The sequence below is a fragment of the Guyanagaster necrorhizus genome, assembly GCF_019112545.1.
Source record: "Guyanagaster necrorhizus MCA 3950 unplaced genomic scaffold BT62scaffold_62, whole genome shotgun sequence".
NCBI classification, from domain to species: domain Eukaryota; kingdom Fungi; phylum Basidiomycota; class Agaricomycetes; order Agaricales; family Physalacriaceae; genus Guyanagaster; species Guyanagaster necrorhizus.
This window is the reverse complement of record NW_025064941.1, coordinates 55,700-78,930: the sequence shown is the minus strand read 5'-3', so window position 1 is coordinate 78,930 and position 23,231 is coordinate 55,700. Positions and strand designations below refer to the sequence as shown.

The following is a 23,231-nucleotide window of genomic DNA, read 5'->3' as shown; positions in this document are numbered from 1 at the left end:
ACTTCGACGTACTTCGAAAGCCACGACATCTAAACTCCATGCAGCGACTCGTGCCCTGGAACTACGATGAATAGGAAAATGTCCAGGACGAGCATCAATTGCGGCAGTTTCCTTGCAGAAATTATCAGGGACAAAGAGCGACTCGTCATCCATCCCGGAGTCAGCCAGTACGCGACAGGTGGTATATCTGCGTGCGGTCTGGCGTCTCTCAATTTCGCAAGATTGGTGCTGAATAAAGAGCGAGAAGGCATTCAAAGAGCGGCTTTGCTTGCAGAAATTGCCTCAGTGCAGATGGTGGAGATGAGCGGCGTCGATCGAATGCATTTCTAACGATTCTCCATGTTCTCCCTATGTAGGACGCCGTGTCCATCTGTTCTCAATGGCGGGACAATCTTCATCTAGAGGTCGAAACTATCTTTGCAGTGCCTCTATTTCAGACATCAATGAAACTGACAAATGTATATATGGATCTCCACCAGTTGACCGCTTCGAAGAAATGCTGGGGTACTGCATTTTTTTTCCTTCTTTCACTGCCTCACTTACCGAGCTCCCAGAGACCTTGAATTCGCATCCGATAATACCAGTGTAGCAGTCATCACAAGACCACCTGAAATCATTACCTGTGCAAAGGTTCCGACACCTGAATAAAACATATGTCTCATCTTTGACACCCATCCTCGGCCTTGTCATCCGGATGGATCTGGGATTACCTTTCTGGCCACCGTCGAAAATACAGCCAAACGACTCTCAGATATCTTGTCTGTGGATAGTCGTCTTCTCTCCGAGGGTGGCAAGCACATTTACTTGCAAATTTCGCTGCCCACATTTTTATTCCAAACGACAAATGGTCCACCGATCCTGTTGACTTAACGCAAGCTCCTCTCAAATCTAGCATCACAATTCTTACTCTTCGAGCTCAATTATCCGATCTAGAGTCACGGAATCAATTTTTGACATCCATGACTGACCGCCTGGAGGAAGAGATCGACGAGCTACAGGAAACGTGTGAAAAACTGAAGAAAATACAGTCACAGAGTCATAATCGTTCCATTCCAAAAATAGATGTTTGGACGATGTGGCCCGGTGTACCTTCTGGATCTTTACAGCAATGGAACTCGGTTAAAAAGTTGAAAGGAAAAGGGCACGCCGAAGAAAAGAGCACAGCAATAGAGTTCGCCCTCAACCTACAATGTAAATTCGAGGGAGAGGATCGCCAGCTAGAGCAGGAGCATCGTGCTCTAGCAGCTACTGCACAAGCCTTATTTGATTGTGCCATCTGCCTTGATACTTTCCCCATGGACTACGCAGCTCGTGTTGTCGAATGTAACCATTTAGCTTGTAGAAACTGCCTTCGGCAACATCTGCTGACGACGTTGCATGATCACCGATTCCCCATCTTCTGCTCGATTTGTACTGATGGCGACAAGAAGTCGAGTGAGTCCTCATTCTGATGAGCAGGATATATGGCGGCTCATCTCTATCAATGTAGTACACTCATCCTCGACATTGGGGTATCAGAGAAGGAGTACTGTATCTTCGAGGAGCTGTAGATGTCTGCGTTCTCTATCTTGCTTCACTGTCGCCAGTACGTCTTCTTTTATTTTACATATCTTCAACTTCATCGATGTATCCAGATGTAAGAAAAGCGCTTTTGTCGATCGCACGGAATACCAAGAGGCCGGTATCATTGCCTGTCCAGTGCCTAGATGTAACCATATCTGGTGGAAGTCTTGTCAACAGACTGTAGGTGTCACCGGTCCGTAGCATAGCTGTGATGGATCTTCAGAGCTGGACCATCTGATGAAGCAACGAGGCTGGAAGTACTGTCCAGGTATGTATATCTCATAACAACATCAAAAACATTCCCTAATACCGTACAGGCTGTAAAACTTCCGTGCAGAAGGAAAGCGGGTGCAACCACACGACGGTATGTTGATGAGAGTGCCGACGAGGGATCTTCTGATTCTCTTTTCCAGTGCATGTTGCTCGATAGTATCACAATGCTTCGCCAACACCACAACTGTCGCCAGGGAACACATCGAGGCTTGTTTTTTTTAAGTAGCCTTTCATGATACTCCGCTAGATGCCATATCTTGCTGTACAGCCCCGAGTCTTCATGGAGTTCATAGTGGAACATGTTAATAATAAGTAGAGTCAAGGACCAGACAGGATATCAGCGACTCTGTCATCCTGGAACTATATGCGACTGGTTCTCGAGAAAGGCAGGAGTCGTTCGCAGGATAACATCTGTTCCCCAAAGTGGTTTTCTGGGGCGCTCAAAATATGTACCAACTCTGTTGTTCTTTGTTGAGATTTGGACTGTACCCAGAGTACATGCTTGTAAGACCTTTAGTCTTTGGGTTACAAACTCCTGAGGAATTCCCCCATTGACTTCTCATATTTATACTAGACTACTCCTTTTCTAGTAGTTTCTACCCAATTCCTTCAATTTCCCTTGGATTCCTTCCTTACTCAGCATGCCGGAATGCCAGATTGCTCGAACTCTCTCGCAGATTCCAACATTCTTAAGTGCGCGACGCTGGGTTCCAAGACGTACGTGCGTATACTTTCCAGTTTCTGTTCACTTAAGTTCTTTCTTGTGAACTCCATTTTCACATTCATGCCTGACAATGCCTCTTTATAAATACTCGTCCGTAAGGCAGTGAAATTGTATTATCATTCACGTACACTATTCGAGGCTCCGGATGAGATATAAAGATGTTTTTCTACATATAAAGGTTCGCGCTAGATCTATGTACACACTGACAGACCATCATGCGCTCCTTTAGTCTCTGCCTCAGCATTCACGATATCTGCGAATCGTGCTTCAAACAAAGAGACGAAGGCATCAACGAAAGCGTCTTCCGCAGCATACTGTCCTCCAGTAGCAATGATAGTTAGACTCCCAGATGGAGGCCCCACCACGTTAAGTTTGAGAGCAGACCCAACGTACGAATCGCACTGGGCGAACCACATGTCATCGATAGACCATGCATCAATACCGTGCACTACGATTCGCCCGACGTTGGAAATTTCCAGCCCTCCTTCCCTCTTAGCATCATACTTCCCAGTGAAGTAACCTACAAAGCGACCGAAAAGGTATCCCAGCATGCCGACCGCTGGTGGTGACGCGGTCTTCTGTTCACGAAGAGTAGAAGCGTATGTTGAGGCCAAACGCCATGAAAATTCAGGCTGGAATGCGGGATAACTGTGATGGGTAGAGACATGTTCACACATATCTTCTTCGGAAGCACCCGATAGGCTACGCAATGATATGGGAATGGATGCCGCTATTGTTTTGTATTTTTCAGAAGGCTTCATATCTTGGATTGTTTGGGAAAGAGCCGAGATGGCAACAGCATATAAAGCCGAGGTGACGGTAGCCCTATGAGAGCGGCACTCCTCGTGGAAGCGAGCTACATCTGAAGCGGAGAACTGCATGATTCTGACGCGAGTGGCGGTGTTGGGGGTATGTCCAACGGGATTCCCGGTCCAGGCAGTAAAGCGAGGGGTCCAATAAATTGGTAGAAAGAGATTGAGTACCCCCCGAAGAACAACCGAGAGTGGAGGTGAAACATTCACGACGCTTTCGAGGCTGGGTGAGAACTTGGCAGTGAGGGGAACTTCAACGACGCTGTCTATGTCCTGAGGCTGGGTCTGTTTCAGGGCGTTGAGAAGAGCTCGCTGAAACGCAACCCCGCTTAAACCATCTCCGATGCAATGGTGCCAGGCCAAAACGACAATCTTCTCCTCCAGAACTACCAGGCGCCACAGTGGCGCTTCGGATGAAATATTGAATAGCTTCAAGAACTGGACCTCCAATATCTCGGCAATTGTAGAACCATGCACATATTCCACAACTTCAGTGAGGTTGACGCTGCGTAGCCGAGAATATACTGGTTGAATAGTGTCCCGATCGACAATATGAACTCCCAGAGCGCCATGTGTCTGAATAAGTACGCGTAGCGCTGGAAACAGCACCTGCTTGGACAGCGAAAGGCCCCCAGAATGACTGTACTCGGCTGCAGAAATAACGCATGAATCTAGCTGCAATGCCCCTCGAATGATATGGTATTGCTCCAGTGCACCTGAGGGATTGTATTAATGGATAGTAAGTCGGTTTATGGATGGTAATAGCATACCTGCACCGCGAATACGCCTCTCAACGTCGTTGGTCATTATGGTCTGAAATTCAGGGTCTCAGAGCGATTTGGGGAAACCTTGGCAGGTAACCCTGACTGATGCCCCTGGTTGAGATTGCCAGCGCATTTCACCCGTCGCAGCGGTCGGTGGGCAGGTCCAGGCCGACGGAATGAATGCGCAGAAGAGGGAGAATGAGCTGAGTTTCTTTGTTCAGCAATAATTCGTTATCTGAAGAGATGAGGCAGGATTTTAAATTGTTTAAGCATGTCATATTAATCACAGAACACCAAGAGCAGCATGCGATGGTAGCATGTAGGAAGGTGATGGTTGAATAGAGTAGAAGAAAGGGCAAGAACTCAAGCATGTACTCCAACGTACAGACCCCTGCAAGTTTGCAGAAAAGCCCTTAGTAGAATGCTCGTCGATGAAGAGAAATGGCAAAGTGAGGTCATTTATGTAAGCGAGTACTGCGGACGCGATGACATCGACCAGTCCATTCAAGGCAATGACCTGCTTGCTCACCATCGGGATCATTCAATGCAGAGTCGACCAGACAGGCCTCTCATCGTGAAATGCACCTTTGACAGATGGAACAAGAGGATTACCTTTGCATCCTCTAGGAACTGCACCTACATTCTCCTCCGGCACAAGGTGCGTACAGCATTCTAATCTTACACAGCACCCCCATTCACTTCTCTCCTAGGTAGAACAATGCTTTTCCTTGTCAGCTTCCACGTATGCTATCACCTACAAGGATGACGATGGCGAAATCACCGATATCAGAAACGAGACTGACCTTACGGAGGCTATCCAATACTTCCAAGCAGGTAACGACGACCCTCCTCTGTCGTCAGCCGCGTCCATTCTGTCAGGTCGCAGCTTTGGAAGCCGTAAAATCACCCTTCGTGTTCACATCACCGTCGACTATGACGGTCCAAGTCTGTCCGATACGTCCTCTGTAATCAGTCTTGATGAGTACAAAGGGCGCAATGGCAGCGAGTTTTCCTTCTCCTTTGGCGCTCCTTCCGTAGAACTTGATGATGACTCCGTCACCGTCAGCTCTAAGGATACTGGCGCAATGTCTAGAGCGGAATCCTCTCGTAGCGCCGGCTTGAGACCTCCAGACCGCACTTCACAACTATCCGGGGAGTCATCCTTTAGCATGGTATCGCGCGGTGCCAATTCTACTCGTGGACGATCACCAAGTCCTGGCCTTCAAACAGCTCGTGGTGCTGGGGATCCGTTCTCGGATGACTACCGGCAATCTGTCGAGAGCCGCTTCCCGGCAGACCCGTCTGCAGTGTTTGAACGTCTCAAGTTGGAGGAGGCCATCGTGGATGACCCTTCGAGCATAAATCATGATTCCCTTGTCAATCGTGGGGCGGAGTGGCTCCGAGACCAGAACGAGCGCGCGATTCGCGCCACGCTTGGTATGCTGCCAGAGCCGTCTGAGGCTGACACATATTCTCTTGCAGAACAGAGTGATTCGTTGGGAGGTGATTTAGCGCTCCACATGGATAATCGAGGCAAATATTATTACTCTTATACTGCTGCGGGATCTTCGAATGCTTCTCAAACCCAGGACGACATTACTTACGACATTGATCCTAGTATCGAGACTGCCTCCAAGATGGAGAAGCCACGACCTACGTCCCGACATCTTAACTGGCTAGCTGCCCAACAGGTCATCCCGGAAGAAAAACCATCTCGCAGCCATTCTGACCAATCCACCATCGATGCGATTCCTCGCGAACTCCTTGAATCACTCCCCCTTTCAAGTCCCGAAGTCCTGACGAGCTGTTCTGAATGCGGCGTTCTCCTGGATTCAATCCGTTATGTTTGCTCCATGTGCGGAGAAAAAGATCCTATCGCAGTATCTGGACAAATCAATGGCAAAGGAAAAGATAAAGATCCCTTCGCTCAAGACCCACTGTCTTATCCACCTCATGCTCACCGCCACCTCCAACCACCGTCCCAAACATTTTCAAATTCGTCACTAACATATGTTGGAAGTTACGAATCTCTCGCCAATCCTCAACACTGCTATAAACCCCTTCCATCCGTGCCTAACCTGGTTTCTGCTTCCCAGATATATTTGGACGGCGGAATATATTTGCAGCCGTCCAGCAAGGGCTACGAACTATGTTCTGGGTGTATCGAATCCGCAGGCCTGATGCATGCCATAGAAGCCGGTGGTGTTGCTTCAGGAACGTCGCCTACAGCATCCAATATCGCATCATCTTCTCCGCAAGGCGCGTCTGAGTGGCGGCGCCTGGCTCCGAAGGAGAAGGGTAAGCTCAGACATGCATATCATGAGAAGATATGGAGTTATGAAGGTTGGAAGGACGTTGGTACGTGCCTAGCTTATGGCATTGAACTCATGCTTAATAAACATTTTCACTCCTTAGAACAAGACGCAGCGGACACGATTACATGTTCGGCTTGTGGCACAGTTACACCTGTTGGTCTAGGGAAGTGTTTCAAGTGTGCATCGTGTAAAAAACATTACTTGTGCCGGGGATGTTATAGGTGAGTCATCCGATTGTTCAAATCATGAATTTGATGTTGAAGAGTATGGACAGTCAAGTTCATGAACGACATCCACAGCATGCATTTTATGTTGTTCCAGATAAAGACCCGCGATCGCTCGGTGAATCTGATTCCTTCCAAACCACACCCCCAGATCCTAGCGACGAAGAATGTAAGAATGCCCTTCACAGATTTAAAGTTTGGACTGATTCCGTTTAGTCATGAAGCATCCTGGTGTGAAATGTGCGCAGTGAGTTAAGATGACATGTGCATCGTTATTATTGCTGACGGTATCTATCTTCCAGCTGTCTTCTAGACATTGTCGGTGCCCGGTTTCACTGCGCCATTTGCGATTCTATTGACATATGCTCCAATTGCGAGTCGGCCGGACTGCCGGGGAATTTGGACTCTGCTGACGGTGGTCATAACTCGTCTCATATCCTGATCAAGGTAAGAAGGCCAAAGGCAGATGCACGCGCTGCGCAGCTGAAAATTCTCAGATTCCGTTCCCCTTGGAAACGAACGAAGTAAATATGAATTACGTCTACTTTCAAGGAAACTTTTAACTGTATTTGACGCAGGTGCAAACAGCAAGCCGGAGAGCTATACATCTGTGGACGGGGAGAGATGCACAACATGCAATACACGCAGGTTCTCCTTCAAAGGCTAGCTCAGTTGTGTCAGGGTATAGCAGGACGGTGGTTGGTACATCGCATGCCAATGAAAATGAACATGACCATTTGTGCAACGGATGTGCACGGGTACGTCTCGTGTTTTTTTTTTTTCACTTCCTTTCCGTTTTTACTGATTAAGCGAATGGTTACCGATAGCCGATCATAGGTGTGCGATACCAGTGTGCTAATTGCCCCTCAAAACCCAGGTCGTACAATTTGGTGAGTCACATCTGTCTAACTTTCGTATTAGTAACATGGATTATGCGCAGTGCGCTCGATGCGAAGAAAAGTCGTATCAGTTACATGACCCCCACCATGCATTCTTCAAATTACCCCGACCCGTTGACTACCCCATAGAGTCTCAGTTTCCTCTGATACCCAAGCTGTAAGCGCCTTTTTAATAGTTTCGCACTAGCTGATGTTGGTGACAGGTACAAGGTGCCTGCGGGCCCACCACCAGATGCAATAGTAATCTTTGCAGACCCGAAAGGTCAGTCATTTAGAGATCCTTCTTGGATCGATTCTTATGACCATACCATGAAGCATACCTAAGGGACGTATATAACAGCGCTGCTGTATGTGACAACTGTATGTCGCGTATACGGGGCGTATGGTTCAGATGTGCATACTGTGGCAAAGATTTGTGTGATGCCTGCGAGCCTGTGGACGTGCACAATGACAAGCACGTCTTTCTCGTGTTTAAATCTACGGTAGACATGCAAGCAGTCAAGTAAGTGCCCTGGACTTGACATATTCACCGCGGTTCTCAACTTCTTCTCCAGAATATTCACAGACATTGAACATCCAACCCGCAGTCCACCTATTATCCCACACCCGGTGTATCGTTGACCGACGATCGATATTTCAAAGACCTAATATACATGCATGTAATTTATACAACGGCAGAGGATCAACCCTTTTTGAAACCTGGATAGGACATGAGATATTACAACGCTTTAGAAGGAACAGGACGGACCTAAGCGACGACGCTCGTAGAACAGATCGGTTCTACTAGCACCAAGGTTGACGATCTTGGGACACCCATCGCGGTCTTTCTCTAGCCGTGTGCACTCGGCACAATAGTATGCATCAGAAATACCTACCAATAATGATAAACCGGCCAGAAAATCAAGTCTGAGAACGTACCCGGAGAACCGCAGATTATGCATCTTCCACCATACGTCCCAAAATTACACTCATCGCAGATCCGTACCAGAGTTTCAGGTCGCACGTACGAGTCACAGACTGGACTGTAGGGGAGTGAGGATATGTTGAAAAGGATACGGGCTGCTACGTACCACTTGCCGTCACATTTCTCGCATAGACGCCCGATAGCTTGAATTTCTATCAGTCTGGGATATTGTTACATGAAAACGTTTCCTCACCTATACCGGGCTGTCGTCGACACATGATCAAATCTAGGATATGGTGTCAATGTCGTTCCATTTCGTTCCATTAGAGTGAGAAAGTTACGGCGTACCGGGATGATGCTTCGACATGGTCGATGAGAGAGTACCCAATCCAAATTTGGAGCAAGCTTTACCAAGCCTCTCACTTTGGCTCTATTTGCCATCGTGAGTTTTCGAATAATTACAAAAAATATTTGTCAAAAACACATGATATTTCCAATTCTTAACTCGAGCTGCGTTTGTACGCTGCGCTCCATCCACTGCAGCATCTTCGCGTCTCTTCATCGACGAGCTCGACGACGATGAGCTTCCAAGACATCGAGGCAGGCTATTCAGCCAACTCGTCGTCGTCAAGTGGTCCAATCTCCAGTGAAGATGCCGCCTTTATGTCCCTCCAGTCGTCCCTCTCTCTCCAGGTTTTCAAGATCAATGCCAATATCCAGGGCATTCGCAAGCTCGTAGAGCAGCTGGGAACACCAAGAGACTCGAATGTGCTTCGTAAACGGCTGTGCGTAGTCTATTCTCTGGCGGTGGCAGTAATGCTTTGACTGCGTTTCCAGGCATGACTTGACAGAGAGCTCACAGTCAATGGTCAAACGCGGTTCAGAGGACCTGAAGAAACTGGCGGTCCTTCAAGGAGGTCTTGTGAGATACAGAATATACTATCATTTGTTGAGCTCTCATGGTACTCGTATCCAGCCACACCAACATGCCTCCCTGCAGAAGACATCTCACGACTTTCAACTGTCTCTGTCTTCATTCCAACATGCGCAAAGAGCCAGTGCGGAGCGACAACGAACAGTCGTGGAGGGGGTCCGTATGGCTGTGGAGGACGACCATGACCATCAGTGCGTGTCGTTGCCACCAGCCCGACGGTAGATACCTAATTCTTTCTGTAGACCCGGCGACCCTGTCCAACACCAATCTCTCCTCCTTCAGTCCCGTCTCTCGCCGCACGAACTCGCATATCAGGAATCCCTCATCCAAGAACGCGAGAATGATATTAGGGAGATTGAGTCGGGCATTCACGAGCTAGCAGAAATATACCGGGATTTGGGGACGATAGTTGGGGAGCAAGGGGAAATGCTTGGTGTGTTCGTATGGGATAATCATCTTTTGGTACTGATTTATGTCACCCAGATAACATTGAGGCCAACATATCAGCAGTAGCTGTGGACACATCGCGGGCGTCCGAGGAGCTCACAACAGCTGCACATTATCAGCGCAAAGCCGGGAAGAGGGCCGCTTGCCTTATGATTGTTCTGACCATTGTAACTGCTATCGTGCTGTTAGCCGTAAGTGACTTCCACCACTTTCCAACATCTGTCTTTAATTTATCATCCTTTCTTCAGGTCCTGTCCTAGTTGCCAGTGTGATTTTTCTATTTATTTTTATATGCTATGCAATGTTTCCTTGCGTTGACAAACACAACCCAGCCAATGATTTAGCTCACATTTACCCTGAATCAGAACACTGCTGTCGGTATTTACCTGCGCGGACATACCGTCTTGAAGTTTACAAGATCTCACATCCCGGGTAGTGATAAAGATGTTGTACTGTATGTAACCTGACGTCTAGAACATGAAAAAAAGAAAACCAAAATATTACATACAGTTCGTATGACTCAAGGACTTCTCTTCAATCTCTGCACAATTATTTACGACAGATGGAAACTTCCTACACCCTCTTTAGTGGCAACCCGCAGCTTTTCCCGCATGACCTCTTTCGAACTGTAATCTGGCAATTTCAGATAGTTCACGCATGTCATGACACTGGGCAGGTAGTCGTCTGCCGTAAGGGGTGCTTCGTGGGGTTTCCTGACCACTGTTAAAGGTGGGTTCAAGCCACGGAAACCTGAGTGTGTTGTTAGGTATCCTTCACTCCAAGCAAAGGATGCACATACCTCCGATAGGGAGCTTGGGACTTCCAGTGATGAACTGCAAGCAATCACGACGAGTGGGAGCGTCGTAATCCGCCAGTATTTCGACAAGATCATGAATGGCTCGACTTTCGGGATTGAAACCGTGGTCAGCTTTCAAAGCTTCGCTAAGAGCTAGTCGAAGAATGAGCACTGGGATAACACACAGACATATGATAACGTACTCTCGATGCTCCAATCCTCGTCAGAATTGCCAAAGAGCATGACCAGCTCATCGGCTGAGAAAGCCTGAAGGTCTGATATAGGGAAAACTTTGGAGAATCCTTCGCGAAAAGCCTTCGCTTGCAGTGCAGTACCTTTGCCGATAATAGCATCAAGTACTGCTTCAACGTACTCATTGACGTTCTCAGCGGTAACGGCAATGTCCCGTCCCCCCGGCTAGAGAATTTCAGTTGAAGCTTGATTGTCAAAACGGCAACGATCGTTACTCACCCGCAATTCGATATCATAACCAGGTATCGTGAAATCGAGCGCAAGATCCTCAATATCAATGGACTCAACCATGGCAATCTTTCTTGATAACTAGAGACAGGTTAGACTGATGTTATATAATATATCAATTGATTCGGGCAAACCTTATCGGCGCGGATTTGGTTCTGCGTACTGACAATGTTGAGTACCTCGATTAACGATTTCCCGAGATCGGCATCCACAAGCTAGTGCAGCACGATAAGCCTGGAATGTAGAATGAGACGAATAAGCTTTACCTGCAAAGTCGCCACTGTCACAGGAACTTCCTCGCCCAAAACGAGCTTGAGGAAGACCTTGTTGAACGACAGATCGATAATACGAGAGTCGAGCATTGCCTTCGCAACGAATTGGCCAATGACTCTGAGGACATGCGTGCGTTTTCTGGACATTCAAAAGATAAGCGTCTGGGCGTCATTGAAATAGTGCAGAACATACTGTCCGCCATCGCTGGCTATATCCTCCGGACTTATTGGAGCCGGATACAGTCCCACCGGATGATTGACATATATGCCGGAGCCAGGTAGATCATTGTCCCGCCATAACTTGAGATCTTTCCTTGCAAACTCTTTTGAAACTAGAGAGTAGAACTCCAGTGTCGGTCCAAGACCTGTACCTACCTCCTCAAAGTACTCGACTTCTAAAACGGAAGACGATGATCCATATAGTTCGAAGACCTTCACTGCTGACTCCAAGATGTGCTTGCGAGATATCCGGACCTTTTGTCTCTGCAAACGACCCAAGAAACCAATACCATCGTCTCGCCGCGAGTTATCCTGCGCACGGCCTTGTTGGCTCTGCCATTTGAGTATAAGTCGGGCATAACCGAACGAGGTTGATTGCAAGAAGTTGTATCGCGTGGCAAAAGGAAAGAGGAAGGGGAAGTGCTGAGGCAGATCAAGCGCCCAATCAGGTAGACAAGAGCTAAAAGAAAGTTCAAGCAACATAAGGATGATACAGTAACTCTTTTACCTTGCGACAATCATGGGCTCTTCTAATTGCCGAGTGAGCTTGGCAGTAAGCTTGTTATTCACAAAAGCGACTTCGGGTAAATTCCTCTTATCGCCATTAAAGACAGCTCTCTCGGCCTCGGTAGTGTTCAGTTGATGGAGTACACGTAGGAGACGCAGAATCTTAGCATGCGGGGCATCTTCCGGAAGAGATGTCAGCGACAGTACAGAAGACCGACCCTTAACTCCATTTTCGGCTCCATTTGCTACGAAACGAGTCAGCGCATGCAAAAAAGAGACGGCTGCGCTTACTGTCAGATGACGGTAAAGGTCCTTGGACCTTCTTGAACTTGACGGTGTAAACACCCTGCCAAATCAGGCTTGACGGGATGGGCCCGGCATTCTTCCTCATCTCATGTTGATGCATAGCACCATAGATAGTCAAGTCCAATGGGAGGATATGATCATCCATCGAAAATTCCAGATGCCAATCCTGAGGTTTAGTTTTCAAAGCAGCTGCATAAGAAACCTTGCTTAACGAAGAGGACCGAGAAGGCGCGTTGCCTTTACTTGAAAGACTCGGTGTTGCGACTCGCGTGCCATCAGGGGTCTGCGCTTCCACCTTCGTACCATCTATGGAAGTTGAAGTCAGAGAAGCCACACCCCAGAAAGATGTAGTGAATACCTTCAGCTACCGAGAGTGTCACTGTTTTGTCTGATATGGAAGTGTCTGGGTCGACGTCATCGTCAAAGACTTCGGCGTCAACTTCATCATCACTAAAGTCGGCATGGATTTCGGAATCGACAACAGTGTCACTGGGAGCAGTCTCTGGAGCATTTTCGTTAGGTATCGGACCGGCGGCATGTGTATCTGAAGATTCAGCCGTCGCAGAATTTTTTGCACTAAGACGCTGACTTCGACGGCGAGTGATCGAGAGTTTGGCTGCAGGAGTAGATGAACCGGCATCGCCTGTGGCAGACGTCGGGGCTGCTTCTTCATTCCGGGATGACGGCCCACTAGTGAAGCCTGATGCCGCCAAAGCCGCAAGCATGCCAGATAGACGACTTCCGCTTCCTAGAAGTCCAGCTACGCGCGGCCGGAGATAATCATGGAGAGCTTGAAATGTGGCAATGGCATGGATCGATACCACGATGTTATGAAGGTTGCGCGGTACACCGGATTCATCGCCGGCTACTAACCTTAGGCGAAGCTGTCGAGCCAAAAGAGAAGGAGAACTTCGTTTTGAGTCTGAGTCAAAAGATAAACCAGAAGATTAATAAGGAACACGAGCACCCATAACGTGCCATACCATCAGAGCTTTGGGCCACGGTAACAACATCAAAGGACTCCATTCTGGTGAGACTTTCCTGCAGTTTTTTGACGAAAATGGTGAACGGCGTCTGAGAACTGCTGAGGTGCTTTGCTCTACGATTGACGAGTGCATCAAGCAGAAGTTCCTTCCTTCTGGCAAGGCTCACTATGAAAGGTGTGAACAAAAGATGTCAAGCTTACAAGAAGCTACATACCTAACCCTTCGGTTTCTGTTGCGAAGCTTAACAATGTATCGACGACTCCACTCTGCAGTAGCTCGAAGCTGGAGACAGAAGTATGAGGCGAAGAGAAAAGATCCGCCAATTCCCAAAGCGCTTCTGTCAGTTCCTTTTCCGACGACGTTCGGGAAGATATACGTTCAACAAGACGTCGAAGGGTGTCGAATCCAACGTCAGAGTCGCCCTGGTCGTCACCTGACAAGTGCTTGAATTTTATGACACGGGCTCGCAGCGTGATTGCATCGTCAGGATCCATAGACAAAGAGGTCAACTTCTTAAAGCCCGGAATTGTTGGAGCCGGTGTTGTAGCTGCACTACTCATATCCGGAGGTGTCGAAGTCTCGGAAGATTCCTTGTCTTTATCCCCTTTGTCTTTGATTTTTGAAGATATGACGGTTCTTGTGGCAAGACCTTCAATTTCATGGTACACGCCTTCTCGTTTGAAAGTAGGCATGTACAGGGAAGGGACTTTGGAGAGCAACAAGTCCACAAGCTGCAGTGCACCAATGACTAAAGTGGGATGATCCTTCGAGGACAAAATCGACGAAGCGAAGCTGGCGACGGGTACAAACTAAACAAATGTGCAAGTCAGTGAAGAGGCAGGTAAATTACAACAAATCCACCAACCGTTAACACTCGCTTGAGACCTTCAGCATCGAGGAAGCTGATAGCTTTGAGCAAGCCTGTGAGTGTCTTCACGCGGATGGGTGTAATAACGCTCGCAGCATACACATCAATTAGAATTGGGACGGTCAGATTCATGAATCGTCCAACGACCTCAGACTTTGATCGAAGCAGTTCTGCGCGGTCTGGAGGCGCGCTAGGACTAGTTTCCCCGGATCTATGTGTTTCATGAGGGACCTGTGCAGCTATGGATGCCTCTGTAGGTCCTGCCTCTTCAGCAGCGGGGAAAACCATTAGAGCTGCTGCCAACGTCGCCTGTGATGCTTGTCGAGCTGCTACTCGGTCAGCCTTGGCCTTGGCTTTCTGCATCTTTGTGAGGGATTTTTCCGTATATGCCTTGTGGTCAAATACTCCGTCTAGAGAATCGTCAATAAAAGGTCTGAAGAACAGAACAGAAGCTCACCTTTCGGCAAAGGCGGCATCAGCTCAGATATCAAACTAAGGGCTTCTTCAACTTGATCCTTTGGCCTATGTGCAAGGTTCTCCATGACAGTCATATCGGCAAGCCCGCCTCCAAGGCCCTGCCCTCCGGAAGAATTGCCCTGTTCGTATCCATTTTCAGTGGTGGGTGGAAGAACTCCGGTGAGGATCTGATACAAAGTATCAACGATATCCGCTTCAAGCAGTGCGATGGTAATCTTCGGGCTACATCTGGCAGCTGTAGCGAGCGCACGAAGCAGAAGCGTGAACGTGTTTGCCGCAATCATGGAAGAACCACCTCCAGGCATGAGAAGCTGGTTAACCGCCCGGATCAGCGCTGTATCAACCAAAGATTCCAGGTTCTCGGTCGACGATCGATGGTACGAATCCACGACCCGAATGACACACAGGCAAGCGAATTCAACCAGCCGTTGATCAGAGTATGCCAAGCAATTTCTGATGATAGGCCAGACACCTAGTATCATAGTGAAATGGTCCGGTGAGATGTTGCGGCAGCAATTTGATGCAGCTTGAAGAGCGGTTCTTTGTACCGCGATGGAAAAAAAGTCAAGATAGTTAAGTAGAGCCGCAAGACCACCTTCGCGAACGATGGAGCTTGGGAATTCTTCTGAAATTTTTTCCATAGTCTAGATGAAACAGATCAGTTAAAGGAAACGTGGAAATGGGAGAGATTACGCACGCTCAAAGTCTGTTCGGCAAGGTCGATATATGAAATCTCAATGAGTTTACTGCAGAGAACGGGAATGGCACCGTGGTACACAACAGTATGGGCCACACCAGGTAGTGCCTCCATTAGATTGGCCAAGCATCGGCATGCAAGCACCTGAGCTTCCAGGTTGCTGTCTCCCTGAAACATACCGCCTGCGCTCATGGCTAACGCAGCAGCTAATGCAGCGTCTTCATCCCGCTCATGATGTTCCTCATCTGCGTCTTCGTCTTCATCGTTGTCTGCACCACGCCCACCTAGAATTTTGACAAGTTCCCGGACAAACTGCTCTACCTGGAATGAGCCAGCCAGAGTGTCCTCAGTACTAATGCTTAACAGTTCGCTGAGCTCCTGTAGAGTCACCAGGCGAGTGGTAGGGTCCGCAGTGCTCTTGATGTTATTCAGCATTGTCTTGAGACGAGAGGAGAGCGAAAGCATGTAAGAGCCAAACTGACGATAGTCTCCGAAGATAGCCATGGCAGTCGTCTCGTCCAATCCCCCTGGTATAGTGCCTCCTGGTCCTGAAGGCATTAAGACATCATTATCGCCCTCATCGTCATCATCTCCTTCATCATCATGTCCATCTCCCGGTCCTGGATCATGGTCATCTTCTGATCCTGCGCTTTCGTGGTCTTTCCCGTCATCGACGGGGTCTTCCATTCGTTCGTCATGATCAGACTCTTCTCGTTTGTAGTCAGAATCACCCATATCAACATCATCGTCTTCGAGGCGAGAGGAGCTGGCAACAGCCATTGCTTTAGATCTCATGGCCATCTTTCCTTTCACAGCGGCTGATGAGCTAGGAAACCATTAGTCACCAGCGTGCGCATAAAGGATGATGACAAACCGGGTCTTTCTGGGCATGTTAGCTGGTTGTTTGGAGATAGACTGGGAACGAAGGGAATATGCGGTAGTTCTTGCACGTTTGGAAGAAGGGCCGGAAGCGTCGTCGTCGGAATTAGTGTCTAACGCTGCGCGTTTCTTGCCCTTGGGATCCTTGAGTGGTTCGTTGATGGTTAAGGCTGCCGGTGTAGAAGCTGCGCCTCGACGAGTTCTAGGGTGTCATTAGCAACAATAGACCGACCGTATGGGTGTACGAAGCATACCGTCTGGATTGGCGTAAGGACTCGTCAGATGTGTCTTTCAGCTTGGAATTTTCTGTGGATTCTTTCGTTCGTTTGGCTTTGGTGGTGGCTCGGGTGGTCCTTGTAGAGGTAGACTCCGTCGCTGGTAGGGCAGACGATGATTCTGCAGAGCCTGTATCGCGTTCCTTTGCCTTTCCGTTGTCCTTGGACTTATTCTTTGCGGCCTTGGTCCGTGCACTCGAACGCAGTGAGCGGGGTTCAGTAGCGGGTAATGAATCGAAGTCGAGTGGGAGGTGAATAGATGAACTAGAGCTGGCGGTGGCTTCCTGTTGATGGGATGATGACAAGTCCATTTAGGTGCAGCCAGCCATCGATCCAGTCGTCGTACGTGCAAATAAAGGGAGGATGCCCAGAGCCGTGCTCCAAGTTGTGGTCCGAATCCAAGAACGTCTGCGTCCAAGCAAGGCCCAAACACCCTTGACCACACCGCCTTACGTAAGGTGGCGTACCGGTGATACCCAATCGCCTCCATTTCTTTCATTTCTTCACTTGTTATCATTCTATCTACGGAATTACGCTTTGTGTTCCTGCAATATCTCGTCTATACTATCCCCAAGAATATCCACAATCTGATCGATCTCCTCAGCGGTAACATTGTAAGCAGGCGAAAGCATAATATGGTTCCCGTCGATGCCTTCCCAAACAGCGCCTCCCGTCATCCCCATGACGATAAGTCCTTTCTTGAAAGCGCGCTCCTGAATAAGTATACCGACTGGTTTGCCCTTGATATTGTACGATGCCGCTTCAGGGCACAAGAAGTCCAGCTCAATGCCCCAGAATCCTCCCCCTCCCCGAATATCGAAGATGAACGGAGCTGCGAAGGCGTTGGGTCCTTGCAGACGTTCCTTCAGTCGAGACTCTGAAAGGCCAGTATCAATATCACAGGCCATCGGATGAAGGAATAACCCTTCTGACCGAGATAAACGCCTTGCTTCCGACAGTTTTCGATAAGGCCTTCCGACTCGATCACCTTCTGTACCGCGAGAGATGCTGCACAAGCCAGCGGATGAGCCTAAATGCAAAATGAAAGGTCATTAATACCACCTTTGTTCATATAGACTGCAAACCTGGTACGTGTGCCCATGCTTCCAGAATCCTGAGCCATCGCGAATGCCATCCGCGATCTTTTTGGACATCAGAACAGCGCCTATCGACGCATACCTGTATAGGCACATGAGCGGTATACCATAATAAAAGAACTGTTACCCACCCTCCTCCAAGACCTTTAGCTACAGCTTGGATATCAGGCTGCGCAAACAGAAAGATCAATCATCCGAGACCAGGTGATGCAGATGGTCACTCACTGCGACGCCATCGCCATATAATTCCCATGCGTGGTAACAACCCATTCCTACAAATTCAATATTCATTGATAATCTCACTGACAAAAGATAGGCACTTACTTCCCATTCCACTCATAACCTGGGATTCATAAGAGTTAGAGTGAAAAAACAGCACTCATATCCAAGACAAACCTCATCAAGGATGAACAACGCACCGTATTTTTCACAAACAGCCTTCATTGCTTTAAAGTATCCCTTGGGCGCAGCGACGACTCCAGTTGTTGCACCAACAACAGTTTCTGCAACGACTAACCAAGTTTATGCGTGAGTGTCAGGTATGTTCTCGGAGATTGATAAAGGTACACACATCCAACAACGGTGTCAGGACCGAGTTCTATGAACTTGTCCTCCAGTTCCTTTCGCAGTCTTTCCACGTATTGTTCCTCGGTTTCGTCCGGTAATTGGAATCGTTTGGCATACGCTGGTGAAACGTGATGGAAGTTCCCATGATCAAGAATACCTTCATATGGAGCACGACGCGCTGGGTGGTGAGCGAGCGAGAGCGTCGCAACAGTGTTTCCGTGGAAGGACAACTGTCGCGCGATGAAATTTGTGCGTTTGAGTTGACCTGTTTCATAAAAGTACTACATAAATGAGGTTAACCATACATATCTATTAAAGTCTAATGAGTTCAACTAACCTGCCTCGCAAGCTTGATCACACCCTCCATAGCCTCAGAGCCTATGAATCAACTTTAAAATGGGTACCAGTGTCACCGATAAGGTATGCCAACCTCCAGACACGAAGCCACATAGATCAAACGCGCCGTTTCCAGTGGAGATCAGATACTTTGCAAGTTCCTCTGCCGGCTCATTAGATAGTTGCATATTGTACACATCTTTATCGCATGAATGTCAGGAACTGGGATTTCAATGCAGATGCATGACCTACAGGAAACTTTGTCCAGTTGATCCTTAATGGCCTGTTGGACCACCGGATGGCTGCTACCAATGCACGCAACGGCAGCACCGCCAACGGCATCTATCAGAATGCTTCCATCCTCGAGCTGTATCTGAATTCCCTTGGCACTGGAAGCAACAGGAGGCCTCCAGGGCGTTCGATGAAGAATAGATGTTGGTCTGAATTGTGCAGGCATGGTGGGTAGATAGCCAGATACGCAATTCTCGACTAGTTATATATGATTCAAATCGGATGATAATCGATAGGATTTGACGCCGGGGAACCGTTCCCGTGCCCCTGACGTACTTGTCTGAATCAGCAAATGGCACCTATCATTGGAAATGTGCGTGAGTACGAACGATACCGAAGAGGCGAATATATATCAGAATCTGCCGGATGACCACGGTTTTCGTGAAAGATGGATGGTATACATCTTGGGCGCTGATGTATTCGGACGCAAAGTAGAGGAAGGAATAGAGAGAAGGACAGTCAACAGCGGCGACTGATCGGACGATATACAGGCAGAAAGGAAAAGCGTGTATTTGCATATGTGTACCGGCAACCTTGCCTTATGTGACTCTGTGTGACCCTTGTCACGTCCTCCCACGGACCCCAACAAACTTTGGTTGACGGTGACTCGTTCCTCCTCCTCAAGACCCTTCAAAACATTCTGAAGTAACTATGGTCCGTATGCTTTTTCTCTGCTTCACTAGAATGCTGTTCAGTGTAATTCCGTGCAAAATTTCTGGCCGCAATCGCTGGATGCACTGTTTCTCGTTTGGATGACTTTGGATCGCGTATTCGAAACTGACCTTTCTTTCCTGTTTCTTTCCTGCAGGCCCGGGGACCAAAAAAGCATTTGAAGCGTCTTTCAGCACCCTCATCATGGATGTTGGACAAGCTCAGTGGGACTTATGTATGTCGTGCCATATTTCCGAGTTGGAACGAGATCATTCAGTAGTTTTTCTGTTATAGGCTCCCCGTCCTTCGCCTGGTCCCCACAGGCTTCGCGAATCCCTTCCTCTTACCGTCTTCCTCCGCAACCGTCTAAAGTATGCTCTGACCGGTCGTGAAGTTACTGCTATCGTCATGCAGCGTCTCATCAAAATTGACGGAAAAGTGCGTACCGATGCCACCTACCCTGCTGGATTCCAGGGTGAGTCTAAACATGTATTTGGGAAATGCCATCGTGTATTCACTGTGCTCTAGATGTCATTTCCATTGAGAAGTCTGGCGAGTACTTCCGTCTGCTCTACGACGTCAAGGGCCGTTTCACGATTCATCGCATCACCCCCGAGGAGGCCAGCTACAAGCTCCTCAAGGTTCGCAAGGTTGCTTTCGGTGCCCGTGGTATCCCTCATGTCGTCACCCACGACGGCCGAACTATCAGGTATCCCGATCCCCACATCAAGGTCAACGACACCATCAAGTTCGACCTTGAGCAGAACAAAATCGTTGACTTTGTCAAGTTTGACACCGGCAACATTGTTATGGTGACGGGTGGTCGTAACATGGGTCGCGTTGGTGTTATCGTGCACAGAGAGAAGCACGTTGGAGGATTTGATATTGTCCACGTCAAAGATTCCTTGGACCGAACATTCGCTACCCGGTATGCATTTTACTTATTATCTATCCAGCCGCTAATCCGATATCTAGGGTGTCTAACATTTTCGTCATCGGTGAGAGCACCAAGCCCTGGATATCACTGCCTAAGGGTAAGGGTGTCAAGCTCACTATATCTGAGGAGCGTGACGTCAGGCGAAAACGGGCTGCTGAGTAAATGTTCCCCATGTGCTATGTTGTGTCTATATGACCTCCTACTTTCGCATCCAATTTATGTCATGCAACCCATGGTCAGTATCCCAGATGTTGCGACTTTGTAAGACAGGCAAAACCAATATACGATATTTTACCAGTAATCGGGCTGCCGATATTCCACCACGTAATCTTTACCTTTCTTCTTCCTTTCTGCTTCCCACTTCTGCACCCATTTTGTCATTTTCTGCCGCGAATTCTCACTGCCTATATTAACAGTGGCTATCATTTTGGTCCATTGAAATGACATGGCAAAACATGTCAACTCAGAGAAGCTGGAATGCTCTGAGTATGGGACCATATATAGCTGTAATGTACTGGTAGAACTGCGTGCTGGAAGCATGTCGGTGTGAGCGAATGTGTTCTTCTGTGAGCGGGTTATGATGGTAGAGACCGACGGAGTCAAGTCCATCCCGGCAGGTGGCGTGTACCTGCAAGCAGGGTGTCAGAATGTAGGTATGGGAAATGCAAACTAAAAGACCGACGTCCATCCGGTAGGCCTAAACCCTACGGCCCGGCTGAAATATCCCTTATATCGCTCAACATACTCTTTCAATCGATCCGACGTTATGACACCAAGAGGGACGAGATGGACGAGAGCATCCAGGGGATTTGAAGTCAGCAATAAATGGAGTTCTGGATCGCACTGACAACGAAGTATAGCTGTTTTGCGTGCATCGCAGTACACCTTGGTTCGTAGTGCTTGGGCCATGGCTAAACGGAGAAAGGTTTGAGTGCAGTGCATAAGAACAGTACAAGATGGGAGGTAGCACCTTTGACAATACGTTCCTTCCCAATGGAGTATGTCCTGAAAATTGAGAAGGATAAGCGATGGAGCACTTGGTTTGAACTTTTGACGAACTTACCCAACAACCATCAGGGTTCGGTCCAGTTTCTGCTTCTCTTTTGCTTCGCGAGTAACAGCACTTAACCAGCCATTCATTTTGGTACCCACAACAGATCCGCCGGCTATGCGCTTTGCCAGCTCAGCACACGCCGAGATAACTAGTGGCTGAGGAGGAAAGGTGTACTGAGATAATCATCAACGCCACGCTTTCATACTCAACTAAATTACAGGCATCCACCTTAGGATCCAAGTATGTTGTATCCAGATAGACGTGATCTATCCGCTTCCCTTTCACCGCAGGATGCAGGACATGTCTTGGCGACGCACGAAAGTCACCGCAATGCAGGTAACGAAACACCCTTGGACTGCCCACAAAAGCTGACTTGAATGAGCTGTCTCCTGCATTGACAGTCTGACTGCCTTCAAAGAAGAAAAGGGAAGATCCGGGGCAATGGTTCGCTTCAATGAGGGTAACCTGTACACCGCCTGTATTGGGGATAACTGTAGGTTTATCCATCGGAAGAGCATGCACCCAGTTCCTGGGCACCTTTAGCATATGCATTATAAGATTTGCGGTTCCTTCGGAGCAGTAGATGGGTCCATTTGTCCAAGAGGACGACAAGTTGGTATAATGGTCAGAGTGAGCGTGCCTACAACGTCAATGAATTTTGGGCAATAGACACGACAGGCAATGGTACAAACGTCAAAAAGTAGGCAGTGACCCCTGGGATAGCACCATACTTGAATGCATCCACTGCGATAGGCATGCCCTGCAAAACCTTGTAAAAGGGTACTTTCCTCCGACCGCTGTTACTGTTAGTAGGTCGAAAGGTGCGATCTTCCATGATTGAAGCTTCCTTCCATGCTTCGTTCTCTTTGTGTGAAGACATTAATACCGTAAACGCGTTGCTCCCATTGGTTTGAGGTGGACGCGTAGGTTTCGCGTTCAGGCATGTCTGAACGTGACTTTGGATGTCCTACCGCCGAATTTTAGCTTAGCAACAACGATGATGATGGGGCCAACGACTTGCAGTAAACACAAAGTTTTCGCTCGCATGACGGACGGACGTGTCGTCGGAATTGACTGGTGCCACATTCTGCTTCGTAACGTCCTCCAAGATCTCTACTTCGTCGCCGTCCGGAAGCTCTCGTTCGTCATCCCCAGTTCCCCACTCATCAACGTACAGAGCGTCGCCTGTGTCAACGTCAAGACCCGCAGAAGAGGGACCCGCCCCAGAGGACAGCAGGAGTGTCGTAGGCTGTCCGAACACGAGGTCCCCTTCTGCAAGCCCGACTTCATGTTCCACAATTACTGGAGGGCTCGAAGAGAGGAGCAGGTCAGTTGGCTTTCCAAACGATAACGGAACGTCAGCCCCGGCCTTGATCTTCTCGTCGCACCCAGCCAGGTGCTCTGCAACGATTTCGATCTCTCCAGAGCTATTGCTCAATGTGCGCCTTCGTTTCTTGAAACTGGACTGCCGTGGGGTACTCTCATCCTCGTCATCAGATATCACGATAATATCTTCAGAAGACGACAGTACAAGTTTGCGTTTCGGCTTCGTTCCCGGTGCGGGTCTCTTAGGTGTTGCGGCGCTTGTAGTTTCTTTCGATGAGCGATGTCGTGAAAAATAATCGTGAAGAGTAGATGACACCTTGGAAGAAGTCTTGGATTTTTTGGACATTGTTG

The 23,231-nt window shown here is 48.4% G+C and overlaps 8 protein-coding genes across 8 annotated transcripts; 4 read left to right on the top strand and 4 right to left on the bottom strand.

The window, feature by feature from the left end:
• Window positions 1-78: 78 nt before the first annotated feature.
• BT62DRAFT_983338 (uncharacterized protein) lies at window positions 79-1,936 on the top strand (the record flags this gene model as incomplete). The annotated part of the gene is made up of 8 exons (XM_043189768.1): window positions 79-285; window positions 357-478; window positions 555-630; window positions 771-1,429; window positions 1,490-1,546; window positions 1,635-1,743; window positions 1,765-1,831; window positions 1,881-1,936. 8 exons carry the CDS (start codon window positions 79-81, stop codon window positions 1,934-1,936), a joined length of 1,353 nt encoding a protein of 450 aa, XP_043033263.1.
• A 697-nt stretch (window positions 1,937-2,633) lies between these two features.
• BT62DRAFT_976568 (uncharacterized protein) lies at window positions 2,634-4,587 on the bottom strand. Its single transcript, XM_043189238.1, has 2 exons — window positions 4,143-4,587; window positions 2,634-4,088 (listed from the first exon to the last, which is right to left on the bottom strand). The coding sequence occupies exons 1-2, from the start codon at window positions 4,177-4,179 to the stop codon at window positions 2,752-2,754; spliced, it is 1,374 nt and encodes a 457-aa protein (XP_043033262.1). The 5' UTR covers window positions 4,180-4,587; the 3' UTR covers window positions 2,634-2,751.
• On the top strand, window positions 4,348-8,463 carry BT62DRAFT_989466 (uncharacterized protein). The gene is made up of 13 exons (XM_043190162.1): window positions 4,348-4,794; window positions 4,847-6,672; window positions 6,726-6,844; window positions 6,892-6,922; window positions 6,978-7,122; window positions 7,173-7,199; window positions 7,254-7,433; window positions 7,503-7,565; window positions 7,616-7,731; window positions 7,778-7,836; window positions 7,890-8,076; window positions 8,129-8,273; window positions 8,323-8,463. The coding sequence occupies exons 1-12, from the start codon at window positions 4,558-4,560 to the stop codon at window positions 8,193-8,195; spliced, it is 3,057 nt and encodes a 1,018-aa protein (XP_043033261.1). The 5' UTR covers window positions 4,348-4,557; the 3' UTR covers window positions 8,196-8,273; window positions 8,323-8,463.
• Window positions 8,257-8,845, bottom strand: BT62DRAFT_983336 (PHF5-like protein; the record flags this gene model as incomplete). Its single annotated transcript, XM_043189767.1, has 6 exons — window positions 8,257-8,273; window positions 8,323-8,445; window positions 8,493-8,596; window positions 8,645-8,681; window positions 8,732-8,764; window positions 8,827-8,845. 6 exons carry the CDS (start codon window positions 8,843-8,845, stop codon window positions 8,257-8,259), a joined length of 333 nt encoding a protein of 110 aa, XP_043033260.1.
• Window positions 8,846-9,057: 212 nt separating this feature from the next.
• Window positions 9,058-10,470, top strand: BT62DRAFT_976560 (t-SNARE; the record flags this gene model as incomplete). The annotated part of the gene is made up of 6 exons (XM_043189237.1): window positions 9,058-9,263; window positions 9,316-9,400; window positions 9,455-9,603; window positions 9,655-9,845; window positions 9,896-10,050; window positions 10,108-10,470. The coding sequence occupies 6 exons, from the start codon at window positions 9,058-9,060 to the stop codon at window positions 10,117-10,119; spliced, it is 798 nt and encodes a 265-aa protein (XP_043033259.1). The 3' UTR covers window positions 10,120-10,470.
• On the bottom strand, window positions 10,149-19,371 carry BT62DRAFT_998118 (uncharacterized protein). Its single transcript, XM_043190704.1, has 29 exons — window positions 18,874-19,371; window positions 18,716-18,820; window positions 18,623-18,663; window positions 18,290-18,566; window positions 18,115-18,230; window positions 18,043-18,061; window positions 17,944-17,990; window positions 17,850-17,887; window positions 17,707-17,800; window positions 17,546-17,651; window positions 17,156-17,498; window positions 17,089-17,113; window positions 16,601-16,905; window positions 16,342-16,548; window positions 15,468-16,293; window positions 14,751-15,414; window positions 14,291-14,703; window positions 13,640-14,234; window positions 13,423-13,590; window positions 12,798-13,361; window positions 12,425-12,745; window positions 12,135-12,378; window positions 11,601-12,086; window positions 11,402-11,546; window positions 11,270-11,350; window positions 11,127-11,216; window positions 10,859-11,072; window positions 10,659-10,808; window positions 10,149-10,609 (listed from the first exon to the last, which is right to left on the bottom strand). Exons 1-29 carry the CDS (start codon window positions 19,076-19,078, stop codon window positions 10,413-10,415), a joined length of 7,086 nt encoding a protein of 2,361 aa, XP_043033258.1. The 5' UTR covers window positions 19,079-19,371; the 3' UTR covers window positions 10,149-10,412.
• A 147-nt stretch (window positions 19,372-19,518) lies between these two features.
• BT62DRAFT_957685 (ribosomal protein S4e) lies at window positions 19,519-21,019 on the top strand. The gene is made up of 5 exons (XM_043188423.1): window positions 19,519-19,566; window positions 19,721-19,798; window positions 19,858-20,038; window positions 20,092-20,491; window positions 20,539-21,019. Exons 1-5 carry the CDS (start codon window positions 19,564-19,566, stop codon window positions 20,660-20,662), a joined length of 786 nt encoding a protein of 261 aa, XP_043033257.1. The 5' UTR covers window positions 19,519-19,563; the 3' UTR covers window positions 20,663-21,019.
• BT62DRAFT_983332 (DRMBL-domain-containing protein) lies at window positions 20,792-22,434 on the bottom strand (the record flags this gene model as incomplete). Its single annotated transcript, XM_043189766.1, has 6 exons — window positions 20,792-21,128; window positions 21,183-21,411; window positions 21,471-21,505; window positions 21,564-21,727; window positions 21,783-22,194; window positions 22,247-22,434. The coding sequence occupies 6 exons, from the start codon at window positions 22,432-22,434 to the stop codon at window positions 20,792-20,794; spliced, it is 1,365 nt and encodes a 454-aa protein (XP_043033256.1).
• Window positions 22,435-23,231: the final 797 nt, after the last annotated feature.

Bases quoted from the DNA above. Each gene is read 5' to 3' on its own strand.
- BT62DRAFT_976568 (XM_043189238.1), bottom strand. From the start codon at position 4,179: ATGACCAACGACGTTGAGAGGCGTATTCGCGGTGCAG. The intron at 4,089-4,142 runs GTATGCTATTAC...ACAATCCCTCAG, and splicing joins GAGGCGTATTCGCGGTGCAG to GTGCACTGGAGCAATACCAT.
- BT62DRAFT_998118 (XM_043190704.1), bottom strand. From the start codon at position 19,078: ATGCCTGCACAATTCAGACCAACATCTATTCTTCATCGAACGCCCTGG. The intron at 18,231-18,289 runs GTGTGTACCTTT...AAACTTGGTTAG, and splicing joins TCCTGACACCGTTGTTGGAT to TCGTTGCAGAAACTGTTGTT. The intron at 17,888-17,943 runs GTGAGTGACCAT...CTGTTTGCGCAG, and splicing joins TATATGGCGATGGCGTCGCA to CCTGATATCCAAGCTGTAGC.
- BT62DRAFT_989466 (XM_043190162.1), top strand. From the start codon at position 4,558: ATGCTCGTCGATGAAGAGAAATGGCAAAGTGAGGTCATTTATGTAAGC. The intron at 7,566-7,615 runs GTGAGTCACATC...GATTATGCGCAG, and splicing joins AACCCAGGTCGTACAATTTG to TGCGCTCGATGCGAAGAAAA. The intron at 7,732-7,777 runs GTAAGCGCCTTT...TGTTGGTGACAG, and splicing joins TTTCCTCTGATACCCAAGCT to GTACAAGGTGCCTGCGGGCC.
- BT62DRAFT_957685 (XM_043188423.1), top strand. The intron at 19,799-19,857 runs GTATGTCGTGCC...TTTCTGTTATAG, and splicing joins ACAAGCTCAGTGGGACTTAT to GCTCCCCGTCCTTCGCCTGG. The intron at 20,039-20,091 runs GTGAGTCTAAAC...ACTGTGCTCTAG, and splicing joins CTACCCTGCTGGATTCCAGG to ATGTCATTTCCATTGAGAAG.